The sequence below is a fragment of the Phascolarctos cinereus genome, unplaced genomic scaffold (genome assembly GCF_003287225.1).
Source record: "Phascolarctos cinereus isolate Bilbo 61053 unplaced genomic scaffold, phaCin_HiC Scaffold_726;HRSCAF=1367, whole genome shotgun sequence".
NCBI classification, from domain to species: Eukaryota; Metazoa; Chordata; class Mammalia; order Diprotodontia; family Phascolarctidae; genus Phascolarctos; species Phascolarctos cinereus.
In genome coordinates, this window is record NW_027556098.1 from 195,952,633 (window position 1) to 195,977,575 (window position 24,943).

Genomic DNA, 24,943 nt, shown 5'->3' on the forward strand with positions numbered 1-24,943 from the left:
CGAATCCCAGCTATGCTACTTTCTAGCTTTGTGGCCTTGGAAACATCATTTTACCTTAAAAGCTTCAATTTCCTTAGCTATAAAATGGGGGATTTGGATGATGGGATGCCTAAGGTCCCTTTATCCTCTAAATCTTGAAACTTATGATGGAATGTGCTGAGTATTATTACTCCTAAGATACAGGGAGTATATTATGTTCTACAATTTTGGAAGATTCTCCTTTGGGCATTATTCCTTCTTTAATTCCCCCCACCCCCGCTTGAGAGTCTCTGAACCCAGTTACCTTTCCAGATTGATAATTCTAATCTAAAAATTTCCAGAAAAATTATGGATTCACATGAAGAAAACCCCTTATGTAGATTTATGTTAGTTAAAGATATGGCAAGGGACAAAAAAGAGGGAAAAATTTCACCATGAGAAATTTTATTAGGAGATTTTATTATGTGTCTCTGTGAGCAAAAGACCAACAACTGCATGCAAGCTTACAAAGATGGTTATCCTTCAACATGCTTACTGTGTTAATGGGACCAAAGTAGCCTCACCATCCAGGCTATTTCTTGAAATATACACAATGAAGGGAGGAAGTCCTCAAGAACAATCTTCAACAGGAAACACTGACAAATGTAAATCTAGGCTTTTTTAGTGCAAGTCAACAACAATCCTGACCTGCAGTTTTTAAAGTGAAAATAGATTAGCACCATCATATTTGCCTTCCCAAGTTTTAGTGGTCTTGACCAGCAACGACAAGAAAGTGTAGAAGCACCTTTGAAAAAATAGATTCAAATCCATTAAGAAAATGAGTAGCTTTTATAAAAAAAAGGGGCTGCTGCTCAATCCTTACACTAACCTGTACTTTGTCCACTACCCATTGGCACAGAACTTTACCAGTTGTATGAAATGAACAAATTGAATTTATAAATCTGTCAAATGCACGTAGAGTTTTCATTTGTTCATTTGGTTTTTTTTTTTTATGAGACAGCTAATTCATCCCAGTTTCTGTCCAAGATGAGGTAGTTGAAACAGGGAAGTCTTTTCTAGCTTTTTCTTTTTACCATCTCAGAAAGGAGGATAAATTGTTCATGCATGGGGTATTCAGTGCCTTGCAATTGGGGCAGCATTCAAAGACTGGAACACAGAATTGTTGTAAGACTGTTGAAGTTTATTATAGCACCACTGAGACATTTTGAAGATGGAATTGGTAAAAAAAAATAGAGCCAAAAGCATTTGAATTGTATTTGGTGTACTAGCAAAACAAAAATGATCCCTTTCTGTCAAATCATCTTTTTTTTTTCCAGAAATTTTGGAAATAAATAACTGGAATACAGTTGTTCACCTGTATTGGTTGACAAGATTAGAACAAGAGGCACACAGTTGGAGTGTGGATTTGTTTGCTGGGCTTTCAGAGAAAACAAATTCCTTAGTTTACAAGAAGCAAACAGGGCCAATGTCCACACCAAATTCTTGATCAGGACCACCAATATCGAAGGGAGCAATATCAATGATGGGCAGTCTCACAGCCTTGCGTGTTCGATATTCAAAGACCGTTTGACCCCATTCCCCAGTGTGTTTCTGCGGAAAAAAGAGCAAAAGAGAGGAAAGGAGAGAATTAATGACATGAAAACCAACAGTATTTCATAAGTTGCTTAGATATGGAGAAATGGTTCTCATGGCATTTTACTAGTCTACTTGGGACCTGCCACATGAGAAGCCTTGAGTTTTCTTTGTTAAAAAATTATAATATAAAATGGAATGCTTGAGCCCACTCAAGGTTACCTGATTTTAGAGGGCATGGTTCTGAATTCTTCCAGAGATGCAGAACTTACTGTCATGACCATGAAGGACTGGTAGCTTTGCTTACTGCATATTTCTGTGGGATATATTTTACATGTGGAGAACACTTCTCCTTCCATTCATGAATGAGTTGGGGGATAACAGGAAAGGGTAGAGACATTCTGTGTATGCAGGCTGCCCTGTAAATTAAGCACTCATCTAGGGCAGAATTTTAAACACTAAACAAAGAATATTTAAATTGTTCACTTACACTGCAACCATCTTTCAGAACTGTGTATGTGAATTTACTATTTCCTTCAGCCTTGAATTCACCATCATTGGAACCCATCAACTTCAGAGCTTTCTTTACATTTCCACTGGCTTGATCCATATAAGCGATGCTGTTCTTGCAATGATAAGTGATGTTCTGTGAAGCACGGCTGGAAAGAAGTCTCAAGAATGCCATCTGAACCTCGAGAATATCTTCAGGAAGCTCGGGATTACCATAGCTAAACTGTGGCAGAAAAAAAAAAGAAAGAAAAAAAATTAGCCAAGAGTTCAAAACTTTAGTTCTAGTTTTTGAGGTTGAATTTTGAGGTTATATTTACTAGCAGGCCAGTCACAGTGGAAGAAGTGAAAGAAATGTTACCTATGGAGAGTAATCTCTCTCTCTCTCTCTCTCTCTCTCTCTCTCTCTCTCTCTCTTCTCTTGCTCCCTCTCCCTCCCTCCCTCCTCCTCTTTCTTCTTCCTCTCTGTCTCTCTCTGTCTCTGTCTCATTGTCTCTCTATCTCTGTCTCTGTCTCTGTCTTTCTCTTCTCTTGTTCCCCTCCCTCCCCCCCCCCCCCCCCTCCTCCTCCTTCTTCTTCTTCTTCTTCTTCTTCTTCTTCTTCTTCTTCTTCTTCTTCTTCTTCTTCTTCTTCTTCTTCTTCTTCTTCTTCTTCTTCTTCTTCTTCTTCTTCTCCTCTCTCTCTGTCTCTGTCTCTCTCTCTCTATCTCTTTCCCTTTCTCTCTCTCTCTATTTCATATCTATTTATGGGAGTGTAGTGGTAGGATTCATGGTGTAGGACCAGTCTTGGAGTCAGGAATACTTAAGTCATGCCAAAAGCTCTTAGTGTCAAAAGACTGCACTCTAAATACATGAAATACAGAGGACATGCTGGCAAGAATAGTAGAGGAAATTTCCACACCAAAATAATTCACATAAAATAGTAATTGGGAATTGAATTTGTATTTTATTTTAACATAACATGTATTCTCAAAGTAAAAATATGTATCAGAAAATTTAATAGATATGTTTCTATCATAAGAATGAATGATTCAGTTAACATATTTCTTAAGTTTTCTTTTACCCCTGATAAACATGTAGCTAAATGAAAACTCCTCAGTACTATTTCATCATTTAGAATACTCATTCCATTAACATAAGAGAAAGCATGGTATAGAGGATAGAGGGTAATATCTCATGACATACATTCAAACCCAACCGCTTATACTCTAGGCCAGACTGTGTGGTTCTGGGCAAGCATCACTCCAGATGACACTCTAAATCCTATAATTTATGGATCTGCACTGATAGAGGGAGTTTACTCACTGAGAAATCCCTATGTTAAGAAATTACAGGTCCAGACACTACCACTTCCCCTTTCCCTAGAGGTAGGTAGGTGGTATAGTGCCTGGAATGGAGTTCAGTCTCAGACCCTTACTAGCTGTGTGACCCTGGGCAAATCACTCAACTCATGTTTGCCTCAGTTTGGGGGTCTGTAAAATGGGGATAATAATAGTACCTACTTACCAGGGCTGTTGGATCAAAGAAGAGAATAATTGTAAAGCACTTAGCACAGTGCCTGGTATATAGTAAGTATGATACAAATTTTAACTTTTACTATTATTATTAAAATTGCTAAATAGCTTTGCTTTGGACATACTTGAGAAATATTTGTCAAACTGAAGAAAAGGGAAGTGGAGAGGGATAGCAGTAGATAATCAGATAAATTTAGTTTATCTTACTGGGAGGCTAATAAAAACATTTCTCTCCTTACCTGGAAACCACCATTCATGGACTCTCCAAACCAAATGTGTTTCTTTTCACTTTTGAATTCTGTCCACCAGTTCTTCCGTGGAACATTCATGGGGCTGGCATCTATACATGTTTCACCAGTTTCCATGTTACAGTACACTTGGATAGCATCCATCTTGCAGCCTTGGTTAGGATCAACCCAGTATTGTCCTGAAGATACACAACATAGGTCAATGGTTAAGAGTTCATTTGGAAAACTCATTATTTCATCTAAGTTTTTTTCTTTTAAATATAGCAATACATTCTTGAGATTGGCCACATGAGAATGGAATCTGAGCTTCATATGAGAATATTTGATTGTATATTCCTTGGACTGATGTTTTATAGTATAAGATCTGGAAGAAAACTTAGTTTTCTATTAACTAAGTACAAAGCTAGAATAGTGTGTTTCCTTGTCAATATAAGTATCGTGAGAGGCTGACAGTTCACCTGTCAAGGACACCCATAGAGTGAACTCCTGCATTAAATAGGGAGATAGACTCTAATTCAATTTCTAAGGTTCCTTTTAACACTAAATTGCTATGAGTCTATAAGAAAAGTGTCAGATTCACAGAAAACAAATATCCTGATACCTTTACATGGTTTTAATACTATCTGTACTTTCTGTTGTCTAATTCTGATGTCAACACCAAGGTGATTAGAACAGGTGTTTTTCATAGCTATCTTAACTATTTGGGAATTACTAATAATTTAATGTTTCCCTTCCATAAAGTAGTTTGGAAGAGTATTATTTCAAGCCAATTCAGATTAATTTCTATTTAATTCCTTTAAGTACTGCTTCTATAGTATCTTTGTTTCACTTTTTGATTTCTTAGAAAAAAAATGATCCACATCATGGAGGGATAAAGCATGCCATTTCTCGCATTTGCTAAATTTACCCTTGCAATGGAAGCAATTTCCATTCCAATACACATACCACTCTTGAGTTCAGGATGGCATAATTTCAGGTCACGGCAATTACGTGCAGGATTTTTTCTTGATCCATCAGGACTAATGATGCTTTCTATCTGTCCATTCATTGATTTAAGTGAGGACAAAATCTCTTCAGTGTTGACTGAGGGCTCATCTCCATAATATGGGGCAGCTTTTTCTTGTGAAGGTCCATAGGAAGCAGCAGCACCACCACCACAGCAGGGACCAGGGGCACCAGGTGGGCCAGGAGGACCTGGGTTTCCAGGATGACCAGGAGAGCCCTAAGAAATGAGGAAAGTGTGGACAATGATTAAATGTTAATTATTTTCTTGGAAAAGCTATATGGAAAGAGTTCATAAGATTCCTTGGAGAATATAACTTAAAAAATGGAGAGGCATGTCAGTGGAAAGGAAACTGGTTTCAAATTTGAACCCATAGAACCGGGTTAAAATCCTGGCTCTACTACTTAGATACTACAATGTTACTTTAGCAACTTAAGAAAGTTACTTTAAGAAACTTAATTACTCTGAGCCTCAGTTTACTTATATATTAAAAAGAAAGAATGAGACTATACGGTTTCTGAGGTGCCTTCCAGTTCTAAATTCAATGATTCTGATAGGGTAATGACTTAAAACTTTAATTTTTAAAAAATTATATGATTGTTATTTTGACAAAACAACTGGATGGCTTTTTAAAAAATATTCAACCATTTGTTTTAGTACTGTTGTGGAAAGTCAATATATATTTCCTAAAGTCATGGTGGTATCTATAATCTCAATCTTATAATTTAAGCTATAAAGAAGAAATATTTTTTTCTGATTTAAACAAAATTTTTTTGGTATCCTAAAAATACAGATTAAACTTCATGTTTCTGATACTGAGTGAAAGGAAAAATAACAATTTAAATGTAAATAATTGTCTCCTTACCTCTGACCCTCTTTCTCCTCTGTTCCCTCGGGGGCCTGGAGGACCAATGGGGCCTGCATGTCCACTTGCTCCATCTTTGCCAGGGGGTCCATGGGGTCCAACAGGGCCCTAAACAAGATAAAAAAAAAACAATTATCAAAACCAAAGAAATACATACAATAGATAAGAAAATGGTAATAGACAAAATTAATCATGAGAAACCTCTTTTCAAATGGATTTATGTCATCTCACTGAAATCTCATCAACTGAGTAATTTTCTTCATTTTCAAATAGCCTTATAAAATTTTCAACATGTTGTCATCTCTCAATATTACTTACCCGGGGTCCTGCAGGTCCTGGACTGCCAACAGCACCTTGGTGACCAGGTGCACCCTGAAAAGGTAGGGTAGTTTGAACATTAATTAAGAAATTTTCAAAAGTTCCAAAAGCCATTAATCATAAGATTAAGTGTCATGGTCATGATAACTTAAAGTGATCCATTAAGCTTCATCTCTTTTTCTCTATTTAGTCGAGCTAACTCTAAAATAGAATAACTCTAACATCTACCTGGAGAAGCTGATAATTTAGTCATCTCTTTATTGAAAATGCGTACTTTCTTCTTACGCATAATGTTCTTTACTTTTAAAAAGAAAAGTGAAAGCCCCAGAAGTTATTTCCTAGAGTTTTCTTTATTAATCCTGAAATATGTGTTTGCATATTTGCTAATTAATATCATAGTCAAGGTCAACCAAGTCAACAACCATTTATTTTGCACTTATTGTAGCCCAGGCACTGGGGATATAAATGTAAAAGATGTCTTTCCATAACAAAGACATATAATTTTTTTAAAAAACCTACTTTCTTAATTAGAATATCAATTTGACATAAATCCTGTGAATTTATTTACCTAATTAAATGAGGAGGTTAAACCAACTATATGAAAAACAACACAAAATATACCTTATTTTCCTTTCCTCTAACTCCTGTACTACAGCCTCATGTACTGAAATGAATTAATAGTTATACTATTTAAAATAGGTGGTTACATCTCATTGGACGTGATACAATAAAAAAAGCTGAATTATTATTCAGGCATTTTTCCTTTTCTCTGCAATAATAACTTGTTCATGTGATAAGTTCAAATGGAGAATGAATCACATGGTAGTTTTTAAGATGGATGAATAAATATGGAGACCTTTAACTCTATGGGAGTAAAGAATGAAACACATTATAAGATCAGGATAAGACTAGCTACTGAGCTTCTTTACAAAAAATTTGCACTCTTAGCGGCCTTGTTTTAACTAACAAAGAGACCATAAAAAAAGTTTAAATACTTACTGAGGAACCTGGTGGACCAGGTGTCCCGGGGAAACCACGATGTCCTTTGATGCCATTACTGCCTCGTTCACCAGGTTCACCTTTGTCACCACGTGGACCTTGAGCACCCTGTAAAAATACATTGGGAAATAACATTATAGGCTTGCATTTACAATAATTAATAAATTTCTGTATTAAAATGGGCTCACACTTCTTCACTGTGATAGAATAACCATAATTGAAGCTTAAATGATAATTCTGGGGTGCTCTGAGATCCTGAGTTACCTTCTGAATTATCAAAGAAAAAATTAATTATATTCTGTATCATTCCCAATGTAAATATATTTTATTCATTTTTTCCATTTCCCATATTTCCATTGGGATAATTTAATGACCATTTGAAAAAATATGAATATCAACTATGTCAAGGCACCCTTTAGAAGGTAGATTTCTTAAGGATAGGAAATTTTCTTCACTTGGGGGTTCATATCCTCAGGCTCCAATATATATCAAACCTTTCATAAATACCTGTGTAATTGCAACAATTGAAGGCACTGACACAGTCATTATTGGTGTTGTTTTTCTAATTAATTTAACATTGGAAATCCTTTTGTGGATTGTACTGTGACTGTCATCTAGAAATTTTCAATTCCCTGACGATGTCAGATAATAAAGTTTTCTGTTGCTTCCAGATGTAAAGATATCACTTACGGGAGCACCTCGAGCACCAGCAGGACCCGGAGGACCACCAGGACCAGAAGGACCCTAAATTTAACAGATAGGTTAGTTCATAACATTATTTTTAAATGCTGAGATTCAAAACTCTTATTTTAGTGCTTTCAAATGTGTTCAAATAAACTTCATTTTAAGAACTTCTGAAACTATTCCCATACCAGATAAGAATAATTGTATTGCCTTTTCTACTTTAGCCTAGGTTCAATGTTGGTAATCAAAGTTCCACTTTGAATTGCTGAATAACATCAATATATTCTTGTCAGTGAGTCAGGAAGACCTCAAGTTAAGTATATTGATATATACTAGCTGCAGGACCATGGGCCCCTTCAGTGTGAGAGGCAACTCTCTAACAGTAGAGTTCCTGATAGGTATCCCTGGATGAATCTTCCACACCAGGAAATCACCTAAATACACAAAATCATAGTTCTAGACCAAAAGAAAAATGCTAATGGGATGGCTTTTAACTTTGACATAACTTCTTACAAAGTTTCAAATATCTATTTGAAATGACCATTTATTATTTAGTCGGTAGAGTTCTGGACAGAGTCAGAAGATCTGGATTCAAATCTTTACTCTGACTCTAGTTGTGTGACCATGAGAAAGTCACTTAAAATATTTAAACCTCAGTTTCCTCATCTAAAAAATGAGGATAATAATACCCATAATATTAGAGGATGAATTAAGCTAGACTTACAGAAAAAAAAAACACAACTTCATTAATCCACCTTTTAATTTACTAAAAACACAGTTTTCTATTCTTTGGTATCATTACTATGTAATTTCATATTTTGATAATAATTCCTCATGACCTTCTGTCAGAAATTTCTGGCTTGAAGTGATCATTTCTCTACTGCAAAAGTGAGATTTTGATTTTAAAAAGACATATCCCTTCCTCTACTTGGTGAATAAGTGAAGAAATTCCAGAATCTGAGATTCTTCCATCTACTGATACACACACACACACACACACACACACACACACACACACACACGTATATATGTATCTCTCTTTCTCTGTATCACACAAAATAAGGCTGATCCTATTTGAACTTACAGCTTCTCCTCTATCTCCACTTTTTCCAGCTGGACCGGTGGGGCCAGGAGGGCCAGGATGTCCAGGAGACCCAGGAGATCCAGGAGGACCACCTTCACCACGGTCACCCTGTAAATAAATTCATGAAGTGTGGAGTAAATGTAATATGGCCTGCATTGAATTAACCTTCCAACCATCCATCCATTGGCTAGACACTGGGGATTCAAGTACAAAGCATGAAACAATCTCTACTCATAATGAGTATTCATTATAAGGGAGGAATAACAAGTACATATATAAATATGTACACTATAAATATAAAGTGAATGAATATAAATATATAACAAGTAGTTAAATGCAAAGTAGTTTGGGAGAGAGGGCATTACCAGTTGGAGGAATCAGGACAAAATTAATTTAGAAGGCATTGCTTGAGTGTATCTTAAAAGATGTTAGGGGCTCTATGAAGCAGAGGTCAAGAGAGAATACATTTCAGGCACAGGAAACTGTGTTCCCTGTGTTCTGTTTGGCTTTGAAAGCTAAACACAGGAGTTAATATTTTATTTTAGAGGCAATAGGAAGCTGCTGGAATTGCTTGAATAGCAGAGTGGCATGGTCAGATTTACACTTAATATAAATAATTTTGTCAAGACTGTGTAGGGTGGATTGGAGTGGTATGAGACTTGGAGGAAAGAAAACAGTTGCAGTACTCTAGGCAAGAGGTGATGAGAGCCTAAATTAAAGTGATAGCTGCAGAAATGGAGAAAAGAGATCAGATGCAAGAGATACAGAGGTACAAAAGGCAAGATTTGACAACTGATTTGATATGTGGGGTAAAGTAGGTGGAGGATTCCAGGATAATATTGGAAGTATGAACCCAAGAAAGTAGGAGAGTGGTGCTGTTGACAGAAATGAAGAAGTTTGGGAGTCAGGAGGGTTTTGAAGGAAAATAATGAATTCAGTTTTTGACTGTTAACATTCGAATTTGAGATATCCTCAGGACATCATTTTGAAATGTCAAATAGGAAACTGGTGATGTGGTACTAAATGATGATATGGTACTGTTGAGGTTTAATTAAGGTTGGATACGTGGATCTGGTTGTTATTTACACAGATATTATAAACCCATGGAAGCCAGTGAGGTTGCCGAAAGAGTATAAAGTGAGAAGAGAAGAGAGTCCAGGATATAGTCTTGAGAACCACCTTCACAAAGGAATCATGAGGCAAAGGTTAAGTCATTAAGGATATGGAGAAAGAATGGAAAGAGGTATGGAATTTGTGCCTGGAGAGAGCAGTATTCCAAAAATGCAGAGACTAGAGAGAATGCAGGAGAGAGTATCTATTGGAGCAGATTGGAGGAGAAGGATTAGAACTGGGGAAAAGATCATCAGATTTGGAAATTAAGAGATCACTGGTAAAATTAGAGAGAAGGTTTCAACTGACTAATGAAGTCAAAAGTCATATTTGGAAGGATTGAGGAGAAAATGAGGGTGAAGGAAGTGAAAGAAGGTAATATTGGAAGTATTTTCAAGGAATTTGGCTAAGAAAAGTAGAAGATACATATATATATATATATGTATATTTTTTTGCATGATTCATAAATTTGTTTTACTATCTTCATTAATGAAAAAATCACAGCATTTCAAATGTTATTCAAACGCTAATAGTAGCAAAGGATAATAACTTGAGGGCATGGTAGGACCTAGTGAGGATTTTTTTAAGAATGGGGACATTTGGACATGTTTGTAGGGAGTAGGGAAGGAATCAGTTATGACAGAGAAGCTGAGGATTAGAAAGAGAAAACAGAATGATGGATGATGCGAAGATGAAAAGGGATGGGATCAAGTACAGATATAGAAGGGTTGGTCATAATGAGAAGAGCCATCTCTTTCTCAGAGATTGGGGAAAAGGAGGAACAGTCCTTTTGAGGAGACCAGTGATCCTTTAAATTGTACCTTGCCACCAGGAGCACCATCTCGGCCTGGCTGCCCATCTGATCCAGGATTTCCCTAATGAGGAAAGACCAAGAGAATTAAAACTACTTGAACCTATCAATATACTAACAAAGTTGCTACCACAGAGCTTAAGAGATAAAATAAGACAAGTAAGCATTTTAGCCCCTCCCCTGTCTCCTAGGAATCCTTGTAACCCTATGCCCCTCTAATATTTATTGTTATTTTTTGAATGATCCCTTTTTAAATGAATGATCATGACTGTAGGTCATGAAGCCCAAATCAAATTGTACCACAGAAGACTGCTTTCATTAAATAAGAAAGAAAGAAAGAAAGAAAGAAAGGAAGAAAGAAAAGACAATGTAGTCATATGACTTTATCTAGATTACTGGAAATCTCAACTGAAGTATATCCATAAAGGCCAAATTGGCTGCTGTTGAAAAACAGATTAATTGAGGCCCATGGAAACTCTGCTAAAGGATTGACTTACGTCTCTGCCAGGTTCCCCAGGCATCCCACTTAAACCAGGTAAACCTTGCGGACCCTGAGGACCGCGTTCTCCATTTTGACCGCTGGGTCCTGGTTTGCCATCTTCACCCTATGTGGAGAGAAATAACAAACTAATTTTTATTCCATCCTTACCCTTGTAAAAATGAGGCACCAGACAGGAGCCTGATACCCAGAGGCAGGGCCCATCTTGCTTCTTGTTACTTTTTCTTCCTCTCTCTTCTCAGTTGAAAGTGATTCTAGAACTAGGGTAACTATTATACAGCATATAGGCCAGATGTGGCATATTCAAACCCAGGGCACATTCTGCCCAAGATATTTTTGCAAAAAGAAAAAAAAACTAATTTCTGATATAAATGAGCTAGGAGCCAAGAGGACCTATGTAATCCTGCTGCTTTTGTGTAACTGACAGCCGTCAAATGTTGCCATTTGAACAGTTCTAGATAACTTGGTAATTGCCTTTTATAAAGATTCATGAGATCCCCGCATATGTAAATTTCTTAGATATTCTTCCTTCTGAGCTACTTCTTTACTGGAAGGAAAGCTCTAGGAGTGAGTCAGTTTCCCTCTTCCCACACCCCACAGGACAAATTGAATTCAATTGGCCAAATTGAGAAAATAAGCTTGGCTATGTTAAAAATGAAGGTATATATTGAAGCTAAATATTTTGCTTACTAAAAATAAATCTAATTTTAAAAAGTGAGTGCCAAAAGATGCTCAAGGTACCGAGAAACAATTAAGCAACCCATGAATCTACACTCACTTTGGGTCCTTGTGGGCCAGGTCCTCCCCGACCTCCTGGCATGCCCGGTGGTCCTGCAAGACCTCGTGCCCCAGCGATACCTGTAATACCTGATGGACCTGGACTTCCCTGTTGAGAAAGAGAACAAAAATATGTTATCTAAATGTTACAATTACTTAATTCACATTTCCTTTATTTAAGCAACCCTTGCCCTTAGTTGTAAAGGACCAAGAAGACTCATTACCATATAAATACCTGGGAAGAAAATGAAGCACCTTAGAGTACTAAAGTTCTAAAAGTGAAAAAATGTTGCATTTTACAAGTTGAGTTTTGTTAATCTGAAAATTTGAAGTCACTTAATTCTACTTACTATGTAAAACTATAATTCTCTTCCTAAGTACATATAAATAAAAAAGTTCTAAATAAAGTAGTAGAGGGATGAAATTTCAAAATATATAATTGAAGGGCAAATTTGAGTAGTTGAAATCATTATTAAAAATATAATGGAGTTGAAAGAGAAGAAATTGGAAAGATTAAATTGATTAAGGATTTTAAAAATTTTGGATATGTGATTCCAAGGTCTCATATAATAAGTGAGAATGGCTCCAGAGGAGAAAGTGAGGCTGGTGACTTTGCGCAGCCCTCCCTCACTTAAATCCAATTCATTTACAAGTCACAGCATCACCTTCCTGATCTCACTGTCCTCTTTGAGAACAAGGACAAACCACAATAACAATGACAACAACAAAACAAATAATAATAATAATAATAATAATAATAATAATAATAATAATAATAAGTGACTAATAAAATGTAGTTACTCACTGGCGTTCCTGGTGGGCCAGAGGGTCCCTTTTCACCTGGTGGTCCAGCTTCACCTTTTGGACCCGGACTTCCTGGACTTCCAGGAGAACCACTACCACCAGCTGGTCCAGGGGGTCCATCCTTGCCTGGAGCACCATTGCTGCCAGGAGGACCTGGGTTACCCTTTGGAGAAAAGTTAAAAATAGATACTTATAATTGAGCATTATAAAAAAAAAAACTGCAATCTTGCTTCCTTTCTCTCCTTAATAAAGTAAAAGTTAAAACAAATAGACTGTAGTAGTAAAAAAAGGAAAAAAAAAGCTATTCTTGTCCTTCCTTGTTTGTGAGGAAGTTGTGTTTAGGTCACTAGATCAGTACTGGTGTTGCTCCTACCAGAATAAGTGGCATGAAAACATCCAGATACAACTTACATTATTTCCAGGAGGACCAGGAAGACCACGAGCACCAGGAAAACCAGCAGTACCCTGGGAAATTATAATCATTTTGATTACCCTTGAAATACTTGTTCTAGTAAGCAAAACAAAACAAAACAAAACAAAAAACCCAAAACCCAAACTGTCTAGAGTGTATGATATAGACGGCTAGGATCCTGATAATGGGACCTAACTTCCTAGGCAACAGAATCTTTCAAAATATCTTTGTGTCATTCTCGGTCACTTATAAATATGATTAATTACATGGGAACTTTTTTTTTTTGTGATTTTACAATACATATGCTACCCTGCTTAGGGAGATACTTTGCAATCCTTCACCTGTATCTTTCGAGGATTAATGGTTTCTGTATGGGAACAATCAATTTTGTGCAGGGGTAGGATTCACAAAGTATTTATTTTAAGTACTTATAATACAGTAAAGATTTCACATGAAATCTTGTGGACTAATTTCTATTACCCCTTTCTCAAAGACAGAAAAATTGAGAAATCAAGTGCTTCGCCATCATATGAATGGCAGAAGCAGAGGAAGAACCCAGATCTTCTAACTCTTTTGCTCTGTTACTAGTGGCTACAAGACAACCATGGCTAACTAAAGATGCCATGCAGCATTAGTTAGCTTTTACATTTGCTTCTGTGCTAACCAGTGCTAATCAATGAATTGTAATGGAAGTTACATAGAGCAGAAATAGAATAAAAGAGAAAAATACTCACAGGACCACCAGGATTGCCACGATCACCTTTGACTCCCTGGGGACCTGGTGGACCCTATGTGAAATGAAAATCATTATTAAGCCTTGCCTTCAACTATAGTTTGAAAAAAATTATGTTTAACATTTTAAAATATGCTATTTCATAGTAAAATTATAAATTTCTATTGACATGCATTCTTTGTTTTAAAAGACTAGGGAAAGGAAAAAGGAATACTTACAGCTGGGCCGGGGCCTCCTTGGGGCCCTGCCAGACCTGGGGGACCTCCTTCACCTTTTTCTCCTGGAGCACCTCTGTCTCCTTTAGCACCAGGTTCACCATTTTGGCCCTACATCCCAAAACAGCAAACCATAAATTCACATGTCAAAATGCACATATGGATTAAATTATCTTAATTCTCCTAAGTATATATACTCAGTGAAATAGGAAGAAAAATCTTCTTCCTGGACTTTGTCAGGATAAAATCAAACAAAGAAAACCCTACTTTTCCATGACAGGAGATAACGAAATGGAACAAACTGGACTGCTAATTTTATTGGATAAAACAATCCCTCCATAGAATAATGGGAATGAAAACAATAGTTGCACAATTTAAAAAATATGCATTATTCTATTCATTATAAAAAGGTATGGAATAGGAGTAGACTTTTTGTTTTATATTTTAAAACCTTTATATAGGCATACAATATGTTTTTGGAGTGTTTCACCTATATTTTCTGAGGTATTCTCACAATTACTTTGTGAGGCAGGTGGGGCAGTTGTTATTATCCCAATTTTATAGATGAAGTTATTGAACTATAGAACAATTCAGTATGATGAAATGAACTAGCTATCAGCAATCAGTGTTAAAATTATTGAATATTAGAGTTGTTATGTACCTTAGAGATCATTCATTCTAACTCCTTTATTTTACAGATGAGGCAACAGAGAAGATTTAAATAACTCTCAAGTTCTCGTAGCTAGTAAATAGAATCCATTCCCTAACTACTAATCTAGAACCAATATTTCTCAGAAAATAAGCTGTCCAGTCTATGGAAAAGAGTTAGCAATATACTTTTACACTTACAGGAGCACCAGGGAAGCCAGCAGGCCCAGGGGGTCCATGTTCACCTCTTTCACCCTGTAACATAAAATATAATTGTTTGACGCAACAAAAATATTCCATTCATAAAAGGCCAAACTTTTTTTCTTAAGATAATATCTTCTACTTCTTCAGACAGAAAATGTAGTATAGAATATGCAATAATTTTATTTCACAGGAAAAGTTCTGTCTTTGACACTCTCAGGTATGACTTTCCTTAACTTGATAAACATTTTGGGCAGAATTAGCTTTCTTATTTTTTCTTTTCATTTATCATCACATTTCATGAATTAATACTAATTCTGATTTTTGTCATTTGCAGGTTTTAAGTCTTTTTATTGATATAACTTCCAATAATTTGTGATTTAGAATACAATTGAATATTTTATAGCTGGACCAATTAAGAGTATAGAATCAACTATAGAATCAAATTTAGAATTAGAGGGGCCTTAGAGAGATCACCTAGTTTTTGTAAACAAAAAAAAAATAGACTATGCTAACTGGGTTTGAAGAAATTCTCATTTGGAGAATTTATATTGCTATTTGAAAGTTATGGCATATAGCAAATGATATCTCCATCTTTTTCATCCAATTCATTTGCTTTCTAAAATTGCATCTAAGACCATTTCCTTATGTAGAGGAAAATGTTTACCTAGTCATGAAAGGGGGAAAAATTCTAAAAGTCTATTATATGGACTTTAGACATAATAATTGAACATTTCTCTTGCATTCTTAGAATATATATTTCCCAAGCATTTTGATAAAAAGAGATCTGACTATATATTCCAAGGAAAAATGAGACTTCTCTAAAAGTGAACTTCTAGGTAGACTGCTATCCCTATAGCTAAAAATCGATTTCTTATCTGATTTGTATCCCATTTCCAAGCCCTTCAAAGGACACATGGTAATGGCACAGAATTAGAGGATCATTACTGTATCTGAAAAAATTGCAAGTGAATGCTTCTGGAATTGACATCTTGGGAAATGGTACATGTTCAATTATTCCACTCTACAGAAATAGAAAATCAGAACTGGGTTGAATGTTTCTTAGTCTGTTGGCCACTCCTTCTTAGCTGTTATTTTTTTTTTCTTTGCTGATTTCCTTATGACTTAAGTTTCTGAATTGTAAACATTGATAAAAACATGAAGGGTATATCAATAAATACTTAGTAGAACTTACAGGCCCACCACGAGGACCAGCAAGACCTGGAGCCCCCGCTGGACCACTTTCACCCTGAAAACAAAAGAATGCCATAGTTATCAGTGGCTTCAATGTAAAATATTAGAATTTGTTTTTGTGTGTCTGAACTATTTGTTACCTTATCTCCAGGCTGACCAGCTGGACCAGGTGGTCCAATGGGACCTGCTGGACCCTAAAGAAAACAGGAAAAGCATTTCGATATTGAACTTTATTAAAAGGAGGCAAAAAGTTCCATGAGGGCAAGGGCAATGATTGATATAAATTTTATGTTTATTTGGGCCTGGTATAGTGCTTAATATATGCCTATTTAATTTACTTGAACAAATGAGGGGCATGAAGAAATCTAATTATAAATACAGAAAATATTAGATTCTGTCATTATTGAATGATGACTGCTAAATGTGTTCTGTGCAACTGCTCAAATTTTTTCTTTATTTGAAGGATTATAAAGAAAAACATAGTACAGTTGATCATGGTCTCTTCCATATAGTAAAAAAAAATCATTTGTTACAAATTTCAAGAGTATATTCATTATAAATTTTTATAATTTGAAGATTTTTATAATTTGACCCTCTAAATTTGAAAGACATTATTTTGATCTGTCAGAAACATCTATAGATCAATGCTTAGGTTTTTGCATATTAAACAACTTCTATTTTATAGTCCAATTCCCAGGGTTATTATCAAAAATTCTGCAAAAGCTAAATAAGCTATTGGAAAATAATTAAGTTCAAAACCCTGTGATCTCAGGGTTTTAATTGTAATTTCCTTTAAATGAACAAGATTTTTATCTTAAATTTTAATATGCACTGAAAGAAATCATTATGTTTACATTTTAACTTGACCATTCTTGAGTTATGTAGTGTACATGAGAAAGTACATGGGGGGGGGCTAATATAGCTGTATGTCAAGACAGTAATTAATTTGGTTTTCTTAACTATTATTTAGATTTATAAAAGTGGAGTGAGGGTGTGTCCCCTGATTCAATTGCTTAACATTTAAACATTATGATATTTGGAATAAAAAATAAAATTATCATGTGGGTAATTCAGTAGTCCATATTGATAAAATCTATTTTACTTCCATTGTACCTGGGTCAAGTATTTAATACTCACTCTTGAGCCATCTTTCCCAGGGGGTCCATCACCTCCTTTGCCACCTGGTTCACCCTATCAAACATGAGCCCCAAAGAATTATTATGTATAAATTCAAAATGATAATAATCCAATTGTAATATCAAATTGATACATTTTAACATTTCTTAATTTATTGGCCCCTCCTTTTTTGTTCCTAATTTTTTTTCCTCTACTGATTTTCTAAGATTTTTTCTGGTATTGCTATTGGTTAAGCATGCAAATGTAATTCAAATTTAACAAGGTACACATACACATACACACATATGGCTATATATATGGATTATGCATGTATGTGTGTGATGTGTGGTCACTTTCCTTTTTCCCAAGAAAGTCCTGTCAATAAATGAATAAAAGAAAAGAAGTGGATACCTTGTCACCTTTGGTTCCTGGAAGCCCAACACCTCCTCTTTCTCCAGGCATACCCTGTAGACCAGGTGGTCCTGAGTTGCCAGGAGGACCAGGTGGACCAGCAGGACCCTAATGACAGAACCACAAATCAATTAAATAGTGTGCAATACATTTATTGAAATGCTGTTAGGGAACTATGAAAGTTGGCTTCTTACTTTTCCACCTTCAGGACCAGGGGGACCAGCTCCACCTCTTGCTCCTGGGGTTCCTGGGGTTCCTGGAGCACCACGTTCACCAGGTGGACCAGCATCACCCTATAAGATGATTTGTGTCATTTTTAAGGTAAAACTCATTTGATAATGATAATAATAAACACTTAGAGGACTTTAAAAAGGTAACTGTTAAGTTGTATTCCTTTAAAGAGGAACGTTGCATTAACGTTCTTCTACAGTCTTAATGACCAAGACCAGTTCTGTCCACTCCATAGCTAAGTTGGGCAACTGTACAGAAACTAGACAGACAGCCCAAAAATTTTAAATAACGAATGGAACCCAATCAGCTGATTCCATGATATAGAGCCCAACATATGTTTAATAGTACTTTTTTTGGGGGGGGGCTGGAAATTTATTTTCCTGCTAAACAAATGTAACATAGCAGGACTATGTTTATATTACTTAAAAGTATGAACATTAAAGAAATCATTTGTCATGTTGTTTCTACTGTTTTCTAGCAAATTAGCAAATTTCTATTCATGTTCCTGAAAACAAATTTTCACTGCTCGGTTCAGTTTAACTTATCTTTAATAAGTTAAAGTATTTACCTTGCCTCCTGGAGTTCCAGGTGCACCAGCTTCACCTTTTGGACCCTAGTTAAAAAGAAAACAACATTTACCTCTCTCTTCAAGAACAGGTTAACCAATATAGCCCATTAATAATGTAAGTTTTGAGGGATTTAATAAACATCCACCTTATAGATTATGTGACATCAGATTTTGGATTTGTGTAAGTATGACTTCTGATCCATGGGATATCAGAATTCCTATTTTAGTCAGCTGTGTTATAAAGTCTTCCCAAAATATATACTTAAATGAGATGAGCAGGAATGATACATTTTACTAAAATCTGATTGTAGGAATTTAGTTTTTCTTCCTTTCCCTATTTCTTCTTTTCACTCAAATTCTTAATTACTATCATGTAGAAATGTTTTCCATTTATTTTAATCCATTGGTTTTTCATCTTTTATTACACCACAAAAATTCAAAATTGAATTTTAAACCTACAACATGTATTACTGAAGAACTAATGAAACAATTTTCTTATGCTCATTGCTTTTAGAAAAGGAAATGCCACTTACAGCATCACCAGGCTTTCCGTTTTCTCCAGGAGGGCCATTAGCCCCAGGCAAGCCCTAAAAAGAATGATAGTTGTGATAATTCTTTACATTTATATTTTTAAAAATTGTCCTAGTACTACAAGCTATTTTTCAGATATTAAAATTTGCTGATACCAACTCAACAAAATAATGGCAATGATCATTATTTTAGGAAAAGAAATCTGTGCCAGGATATTCACAAATGGAAATTAAGATATTTCTTCATCTAGCAAATTCAGTCAGTTATTTTGCTTCTTAAAAATTATTAAAACATTGATCAGATACATGATTACTATTGTTCATGTATGATTTCTAGAAAAATATAATTACTCATAATATATTTATGCACATTATATACATGTAAATATAAATATTTTCCATAATATTACTTGCTATTTTATCATATATAATCATGCTGTAACAACTAATAGTATAGTCCATTTTTAATGAACTCAAGCAAGCACAGCATGAAGGAAATAGCACATAGTCTCCTAGAAACAGATGTCCAAGGACAAATAAGTAAAAGGTACATACTTGGAAGCCCTGTGGTCCAGCTGCTCCAGGTTCTCCTCTTTCACCAGGTGGACCCTGTGAAGAAAAAATTAGCTCCTCTATGACTCAGAATGAATTGTCTGATCTTTAGTTTACTTTAGTGATATAGCATCATTGACACAAGTGTAAGCTTTCCTTTAAATAAAATGTATTCAAGCTGTAAAAATTATTTCACAGTTCCACTTTGATACTAAAAGAACAATGCATCAACTGTGTGATTTTCAACTCTGTAACCTCAGAGATTTTAAATGACCCAAATCATGCAGTTAGTATATGGGAGAGTATAGATTAATTAAATAATTGTTAATATTTCCTCCATGATTTCTACTCATAGGACTTTTAGGGTTGTAAGGGATTTTACAGATGACCCAGTCCACTCCCTCAATGAGGCTAATAAAAACAAAATGACTTTTCCCCTTCAATATCACAACCTAAATATTATCATTATTCTCTTTCCTTAATTACATGTAAAAATGATAAATAATCTATATCATGCCATAATTAATTCATTTAATATGATAAAGAGATAGTGTATAATTTCAGGATACTTTAGCCACCTGGTATATGGAATCTAATCATCATAAGCATTAGAACATAATCTGGAAAGCGGAGATGATGATTTTGTCCTCCTTTGCATCCCAAGTGTTTGGCATACTTCTGGCATTTAATAAATCCTTGTTGTTGCTATTCTGGACTATGATCATTTGATTCCATTAACTGGCTTATTTTACCACCTCCCTCCCTCCAAAAAAGAAAAGGTTTTAAAGCACAACAGAAATGTCTGCAATTGTGATCCAACTATATTGTCAGTGAGTAAGCATTTTATAGCTTACTATGCTCCAAGCACTGGACTAAGTGCTGGGTGAAAAGATGAAATATGAGATTTCCGTGTTTCTAACTTTGCATTGTTCTTTCTCTTTCTCCTCCTGACCAAAAGCAGTACTTGAATAGATTTTAGTTATTAAAAAAAGCCAGGGATTGGTATAGATGCCTTTAATGTAACTTTTTCCTGTACCAATTTTTCTTACTGGGTATCCTGAGGTACCCTAATGTGAGGAGTGAAAAACCTGAGGTACAGTCATTAACAACTAATGGAAATTATCTAATATTTTCTATGCAAACCTACTTATATTTGAATCCAAAAGTAATGACTACAATAAGGAACCTTATAATAAGGAAGAATTATGTAACATTTAATAGGTGAAATTAGTCATACTGTCCATTTATATTCAATTAAATGGCAACATCTATTAATTAGTGACCGCCAAAGGGGAGGCCACAGTATATCCTATTGAGTATGCTCATTTTGTATTTGGAGAGGCAGCATGGAGTAGTGGATAGAGGCACAGCCTTAGAGTCATGAAGACCTGGATTCAAGGCCTGCTTCCAATGCATACTCCAAGGCATACATGATCAGAGCCAATCACTTAACTTCTGAGTGGTCTTAGCAATTCACTAAGCTTATAAATGTTAGATTATATGCATCAATGGAAGTAGATTTTGGATAAAGAATTTCTCCCCCTAATTAAAGCATAGGCCCAAACTCTGTCTCCATCTCTCTGAACACATATTTAATATGTATATAATAGAGTTAGAGAGACACATGCATTTTATGGGATATGAGGACACATACTAGTTATTTATTCAACTTTGTTAATGAAACTGACATTTTATTAATGATATTTATTTAATATACAAATTTCAAAATTGTTTTGTATAACTATAGTTGTAAAGTATTAATTTATATGATTCCTAGATTTCATAAAGTGTTAGAGTTTATATGATTCCTAGATTTTCTTATCACAAGATAATAATAATGAAGGCTATTGAGTCCCTTTTAGCAAATTCTCCTTCCCCTTTTTAGATATATAAATAAACTTACAGCAGATCCTGGAGGACCTGGAGGTCCAGCCTCACCATTCTTTCCAGCAATACCCTGTGAAATAAAGGAGATGATTAGAATGGCAGATCTAACTGGTAGAACTTGTTAGAGAACAAAAAAGTATATGATTATATAAATACAGTTAAATATGATAAATTCAACATACTTGGGGACCAGGACCTCCGGGGTTACCTCGTTCTCCATTCTTTCCAGGTGGACCCTAAAGAAGAAGAAGAGGTCAGTCTTTACTGATTAACTGCTTTCAATCCTATGATAAAAGTGCCAGTCAGATAACTGACTCACATCATTGCCTTTAGGACCAGGGAAACCCATGACTCCTGGTTGACCTCGGGGACCAGACGGACCAGGGGGACCAGCTCGACCAGATTCTCCTTGACTGCCCTAATGACAGAAGTAAAAAAAGGTGAATATCTGGAGAACAAAGTAAAAACAGGGGTTATGATAATAGGGTTATTAGGTGCTTAACTATAGAAAGAATTAAGCAATGTTTCTAGGTTTCTATTTCTTTGGTCACAGTGATTATTTTCATATCAATGGTCACTAAACTCATTATGAGTTAGTACAAACAAATGCACACTTTGGCTGCACTCTAATATATATATTCACATATAGACATAACACATTTCAGGCACTAAGGGTATAGAATGAGATTTATGAAATATACATACTGGTGGGCCTGGTTTGCCATCAGAGCCTGGGCCTCCTGGACTTCCTGGTAAACCCTGAATTTGATGAGATCGGTAAATTACATGATTGCCAAACACCAGTTTCTAAAGTACAGCATTCAAGCATGAATGGTCATATGTTAACCATGACAGGTATTTGTAGTGAACTCAATATTCATACACATATTTTATATGTCTATACAGTGCATATTGATGACAGAGCTATACATAATTATGTTGATGACTGTTTTCTAGGAAGACTTATTAGATGAAAATTTAGATGTCATCTAATTCAACCCCAAAAAGAATTTGGCAGAGTCTAGACAGGATTTCATTTAAATCCTCCTAGAGAGATAGAGAGTGATCCTGTTTTTGAAAATCTCCAGGGAAAATTACTTAATTCCTCTTTATTCACACATGAGCTTGGAAATTAGACTCACTACATATATTTGGTTTTATTTTTCTTTTTTCCATATTAGAAAACTAATGTTTCTAGATAGACAAAAATGGAGATATAAGTTAGGTAAGGAGCAATGTTACCTCCAGCTGTCAGGATAGGACAATCCCTGGAGAAACTATTGCCCTTTGTTTGCTATCAAATGTGTCACAGTTTCTTAAAGAGATCTTGAAAGTTTACTGTAATTGTAATAGCAAATCTGCTGAAAAATCTTTCACTGACCCACTGTATCTCAAAGAACTGGGGTAAACATTACCACTACAACACAACAATCACAGCATACTGTTGTAGTGCTTTGAAAAAGATCATTTCCAAAAGGGATATATTCAGAAAAACTTGGAAAGACCTATATGAACTGATTCACAGTGAAGGAAGTGACAAGCCAGTATAATAGTTTATACAACAATAATACTGTAAGACAAAAAAATTTGAATGACTCGAGATCTCTGAGACATAAAATAACCAGCCATGATTCAAGAGGACTGATGGGGAACTCTGCATCTTCTGAGAGACAAGTGATGGATTCAAGATGCAGAATAAGACATACGTTTTTGGATGGGAGAATGTGGGAACCTGTTTTTCTTGACTGAGTATAATTGTTACAATCACTTTTTCTATCTTTTTTTTTTAATTGGAGGAGTAAGAAAGAAGATAAATGCTTGTTAATTGAAAAAATAAAATATGATGAAAAATCCTATCCTCTTATATCACCTTTGGAATAAATGTGATTAATTAGTCCAATATGAGAAATTTGAGATAGAATTCGAATGCCCTTCCTAAGGTCATATAACTAGTTTCATGTTTGATTCGTGAACAGAAATCCTAACTATAGACTCCTGCTTTGTATTTTGTAACAGAGGAATGAATGATGAGAGCACAATTATGCTTGAGTGGTTGAAGTGAGCATAGAAACATACTTTAGTTAACTTTTAAGTGTATTGTGATGCCCACAGTAGCTGATTGCACCTCCAGAATTCAGAGGTTGTGTCAACCTGGAAGTAATAAGTTTGGCAAATTCTCATTTAAAAACATAGTTTTAAAATTTCCAGGTTTCTTGAACTTTAAAAAGGCCTGCTTTGGTTGAACATTTCAGTTTTCTACAAATGTCTTCATTACATCCACATTCAAATAAAACTTTTCACCCTACCCTTTGTCCTGGATTTCCAGGATTCCCATCACGTCCAGCTTCACCAGAGGGTCCTCTAGGGCCTGGAGGACCTGGACCACCACGCTCACCAGCAGGCCCCTTATTGATTAAATAGCATGAGATTAAGATAAATAAATAAAATTAGTAACAAAGATTGACTCCCAAGTCATCAATATTTAAAATATGCTGGAAATATGCTCATTTTCCTATAAGCCATGGGTAAGTTCATGAAGTTGCTGTACAAAAATTTCTTGCAAGAATGTATTTATTAACTTACATTGCAAAATTGGCAATGCTATCCTACAGAAATGATTCACATTTACTAGGGTAGTGAACCTTTTTTAAAGGACACAAAGTCCTGCTTCATTACCACAAACACTAAGGCAACTAAATCTCTATTTAACAGGAAGATTCCCAAGTTTAACCAATGACCCACAAGAGCAACATTTAATGCAGTGGTCCAGTTGGATTTGAACACTCTCTGTGGGAAGTTGTAAAGGAATCACCCCTGTTTTTCTAAGAAAACATGATGATCTCATAAATTATTCAATCTCTTTGTGAGGGCAGACAATGAGATATTTTACACTTTTTGTGTCTCCAGTGCCTTGTATAGGTTGATGAGAATAATAGGTACTAAATACATGCTGAAGGGAAAGGATTTCAGAGTTGCTAAGAAGGTAGAATTGATGAAACTTGACAATTTATTGGTTTGGGAAGAGGTAGAGTTAAGAGTTGAGGATGATTTTGAGTTTGGGAAATGGAATCACTAGAAGGATGGTAGTGCCCATCACCCTTAGGCTTTTGATTCTATCATAACTGACCTCCTCATCAATTAGGAAAATACGGCCTAGGTATAAGAGGTATTGAAGGAAATTGGAAATATCCTTAGCAGTAATCTTGTACTTGGTGGTCATCATTATTAAGTCAGTAGAACAGAATTACAGAAGATCTGAGGAAATTTCTTTTTCTTTTCTTTTTTTCTTTTTGGCTTTGCCTGTTTTATCACCCTTGCTTTTTCCACTTAGTATGATTCCCTGGTAATAGATCAGTACACAGAGTCATTTTCCTGAGGCTTGCTAGGGAGAGACCTTCCTGATTTTCTGAGGTGGGCTATAGGTCAGGGTTTATTAAATGGGGTCCACAAACTTTTTTTAAAACAGCATTCT

At 35.4% G+C, this 24,943-nt stretch overlaps 1 protein-coding gene across 1 annotated transcript in view; it reads right to left on the reverse strand.

Moving 5' to 3' along the window:
* Positions 1–406: 406 nt before the first annotated feature.
* The window catches only part of COL3A1 (collagen type III alpha 1 chain), a 64,523-nt gene continuing 39,986 nt past the window's right edge, over positions 407–24,943 (reverse strand). Inside the window, exons 22-51 of the mRNA XM_020993557.2 lie at positions 23,778–23,876; positions 22,177–22,230; positions 21,791–21,889; positions 21,654–21,707; positions 21,488–21,541; positions 19,588–19,641; positions 19,036–19,089; positions 18,503–18,547; positions 17,898–17,996; positions 17,704–17,811; positions 17,314–17,367; positions 16,317–16,370; positions 16,178–16,231; positions 14,983–15,036; positions 14,137–14,244; positions 13,920–13,973; positions 13,185–13,238; positions 12,775–12,936; positions 11,971–12,078; positions 11,191–11,298; positions 10,704–10,757; positions 8,773–8,880; positions 7,695–7,748; positions 7,005–7,112; positions 6,006–6,059; positions 5,688–5,795; positions 4,765–5,041; positions 3,811–3,998; positions 2,042–2,284; positions 407–1,569 (exon numbers count right to left, since the gene is read on the reverse strand). Coding sequence (XP_020849216.1) covers positions 1,423–1,569; positions 2,042–2,284; positions 3,811–3,998; positions 4,765–5,041; positions 5,688–5,795; positions 6,006–6,059; positions 7,005–7,112; positions 7,695–7,748; positions 8,773–8,880; positions 10,704–10,757; positions 11,191–11,298; positions 11,971–12,078; positions 12,775–12,936; positions 13,185–13,238; positions 13,920–13,973; positions 14,137–14,244; positions 14,983–15,036; positions 16,178–16,231; positions 16,317–16,370; positions 17,314–17,367; positions 17,704–17,811; positions 17,898–17,996; positions 18,503–18,547; positions 19,036–19,089; positions 19,588–19,641; positions 21,488–21,541; positions 21,654–21,707; positions 21,791–21,889; positions 22,177–22,230; positions 23,778–23,876 — 2,871 coding nt within the window. The 3' untranslated portion in view covers positions 407–1,422. The remainder of the gene's footprint in view (positions 1,570–2,041; positions 2,285–3,810; positions 3,999–4,764; positions 5,042–5,687; positions 5,796–6,005; positions 6,060–7,004; positions 7,113–7,694; positions 7,749–8,772; positions 8,881–10,703; positions 10,758–11,190; positions 11,299–11,970; positions 12,079–12,774; positions 12,937–13,184; positions 13,239–13,919; positions 13,974–14,136; positions 14,245–14,982; positions 15,037–16,177; positions 16,232–16,316; positions 16,371–17,313; positions 17,368–17,703; positions 17,812–17,897; positions 17,997–18,502; positions 18,548–19,035; positions 19,090–19,587; positions 19,642–21,487; positions 21,542–21,653; positions 21,708–21,790; positions 21,890–22,176; positions 22,231–23,777; positions 23,877–24,943) is intronic.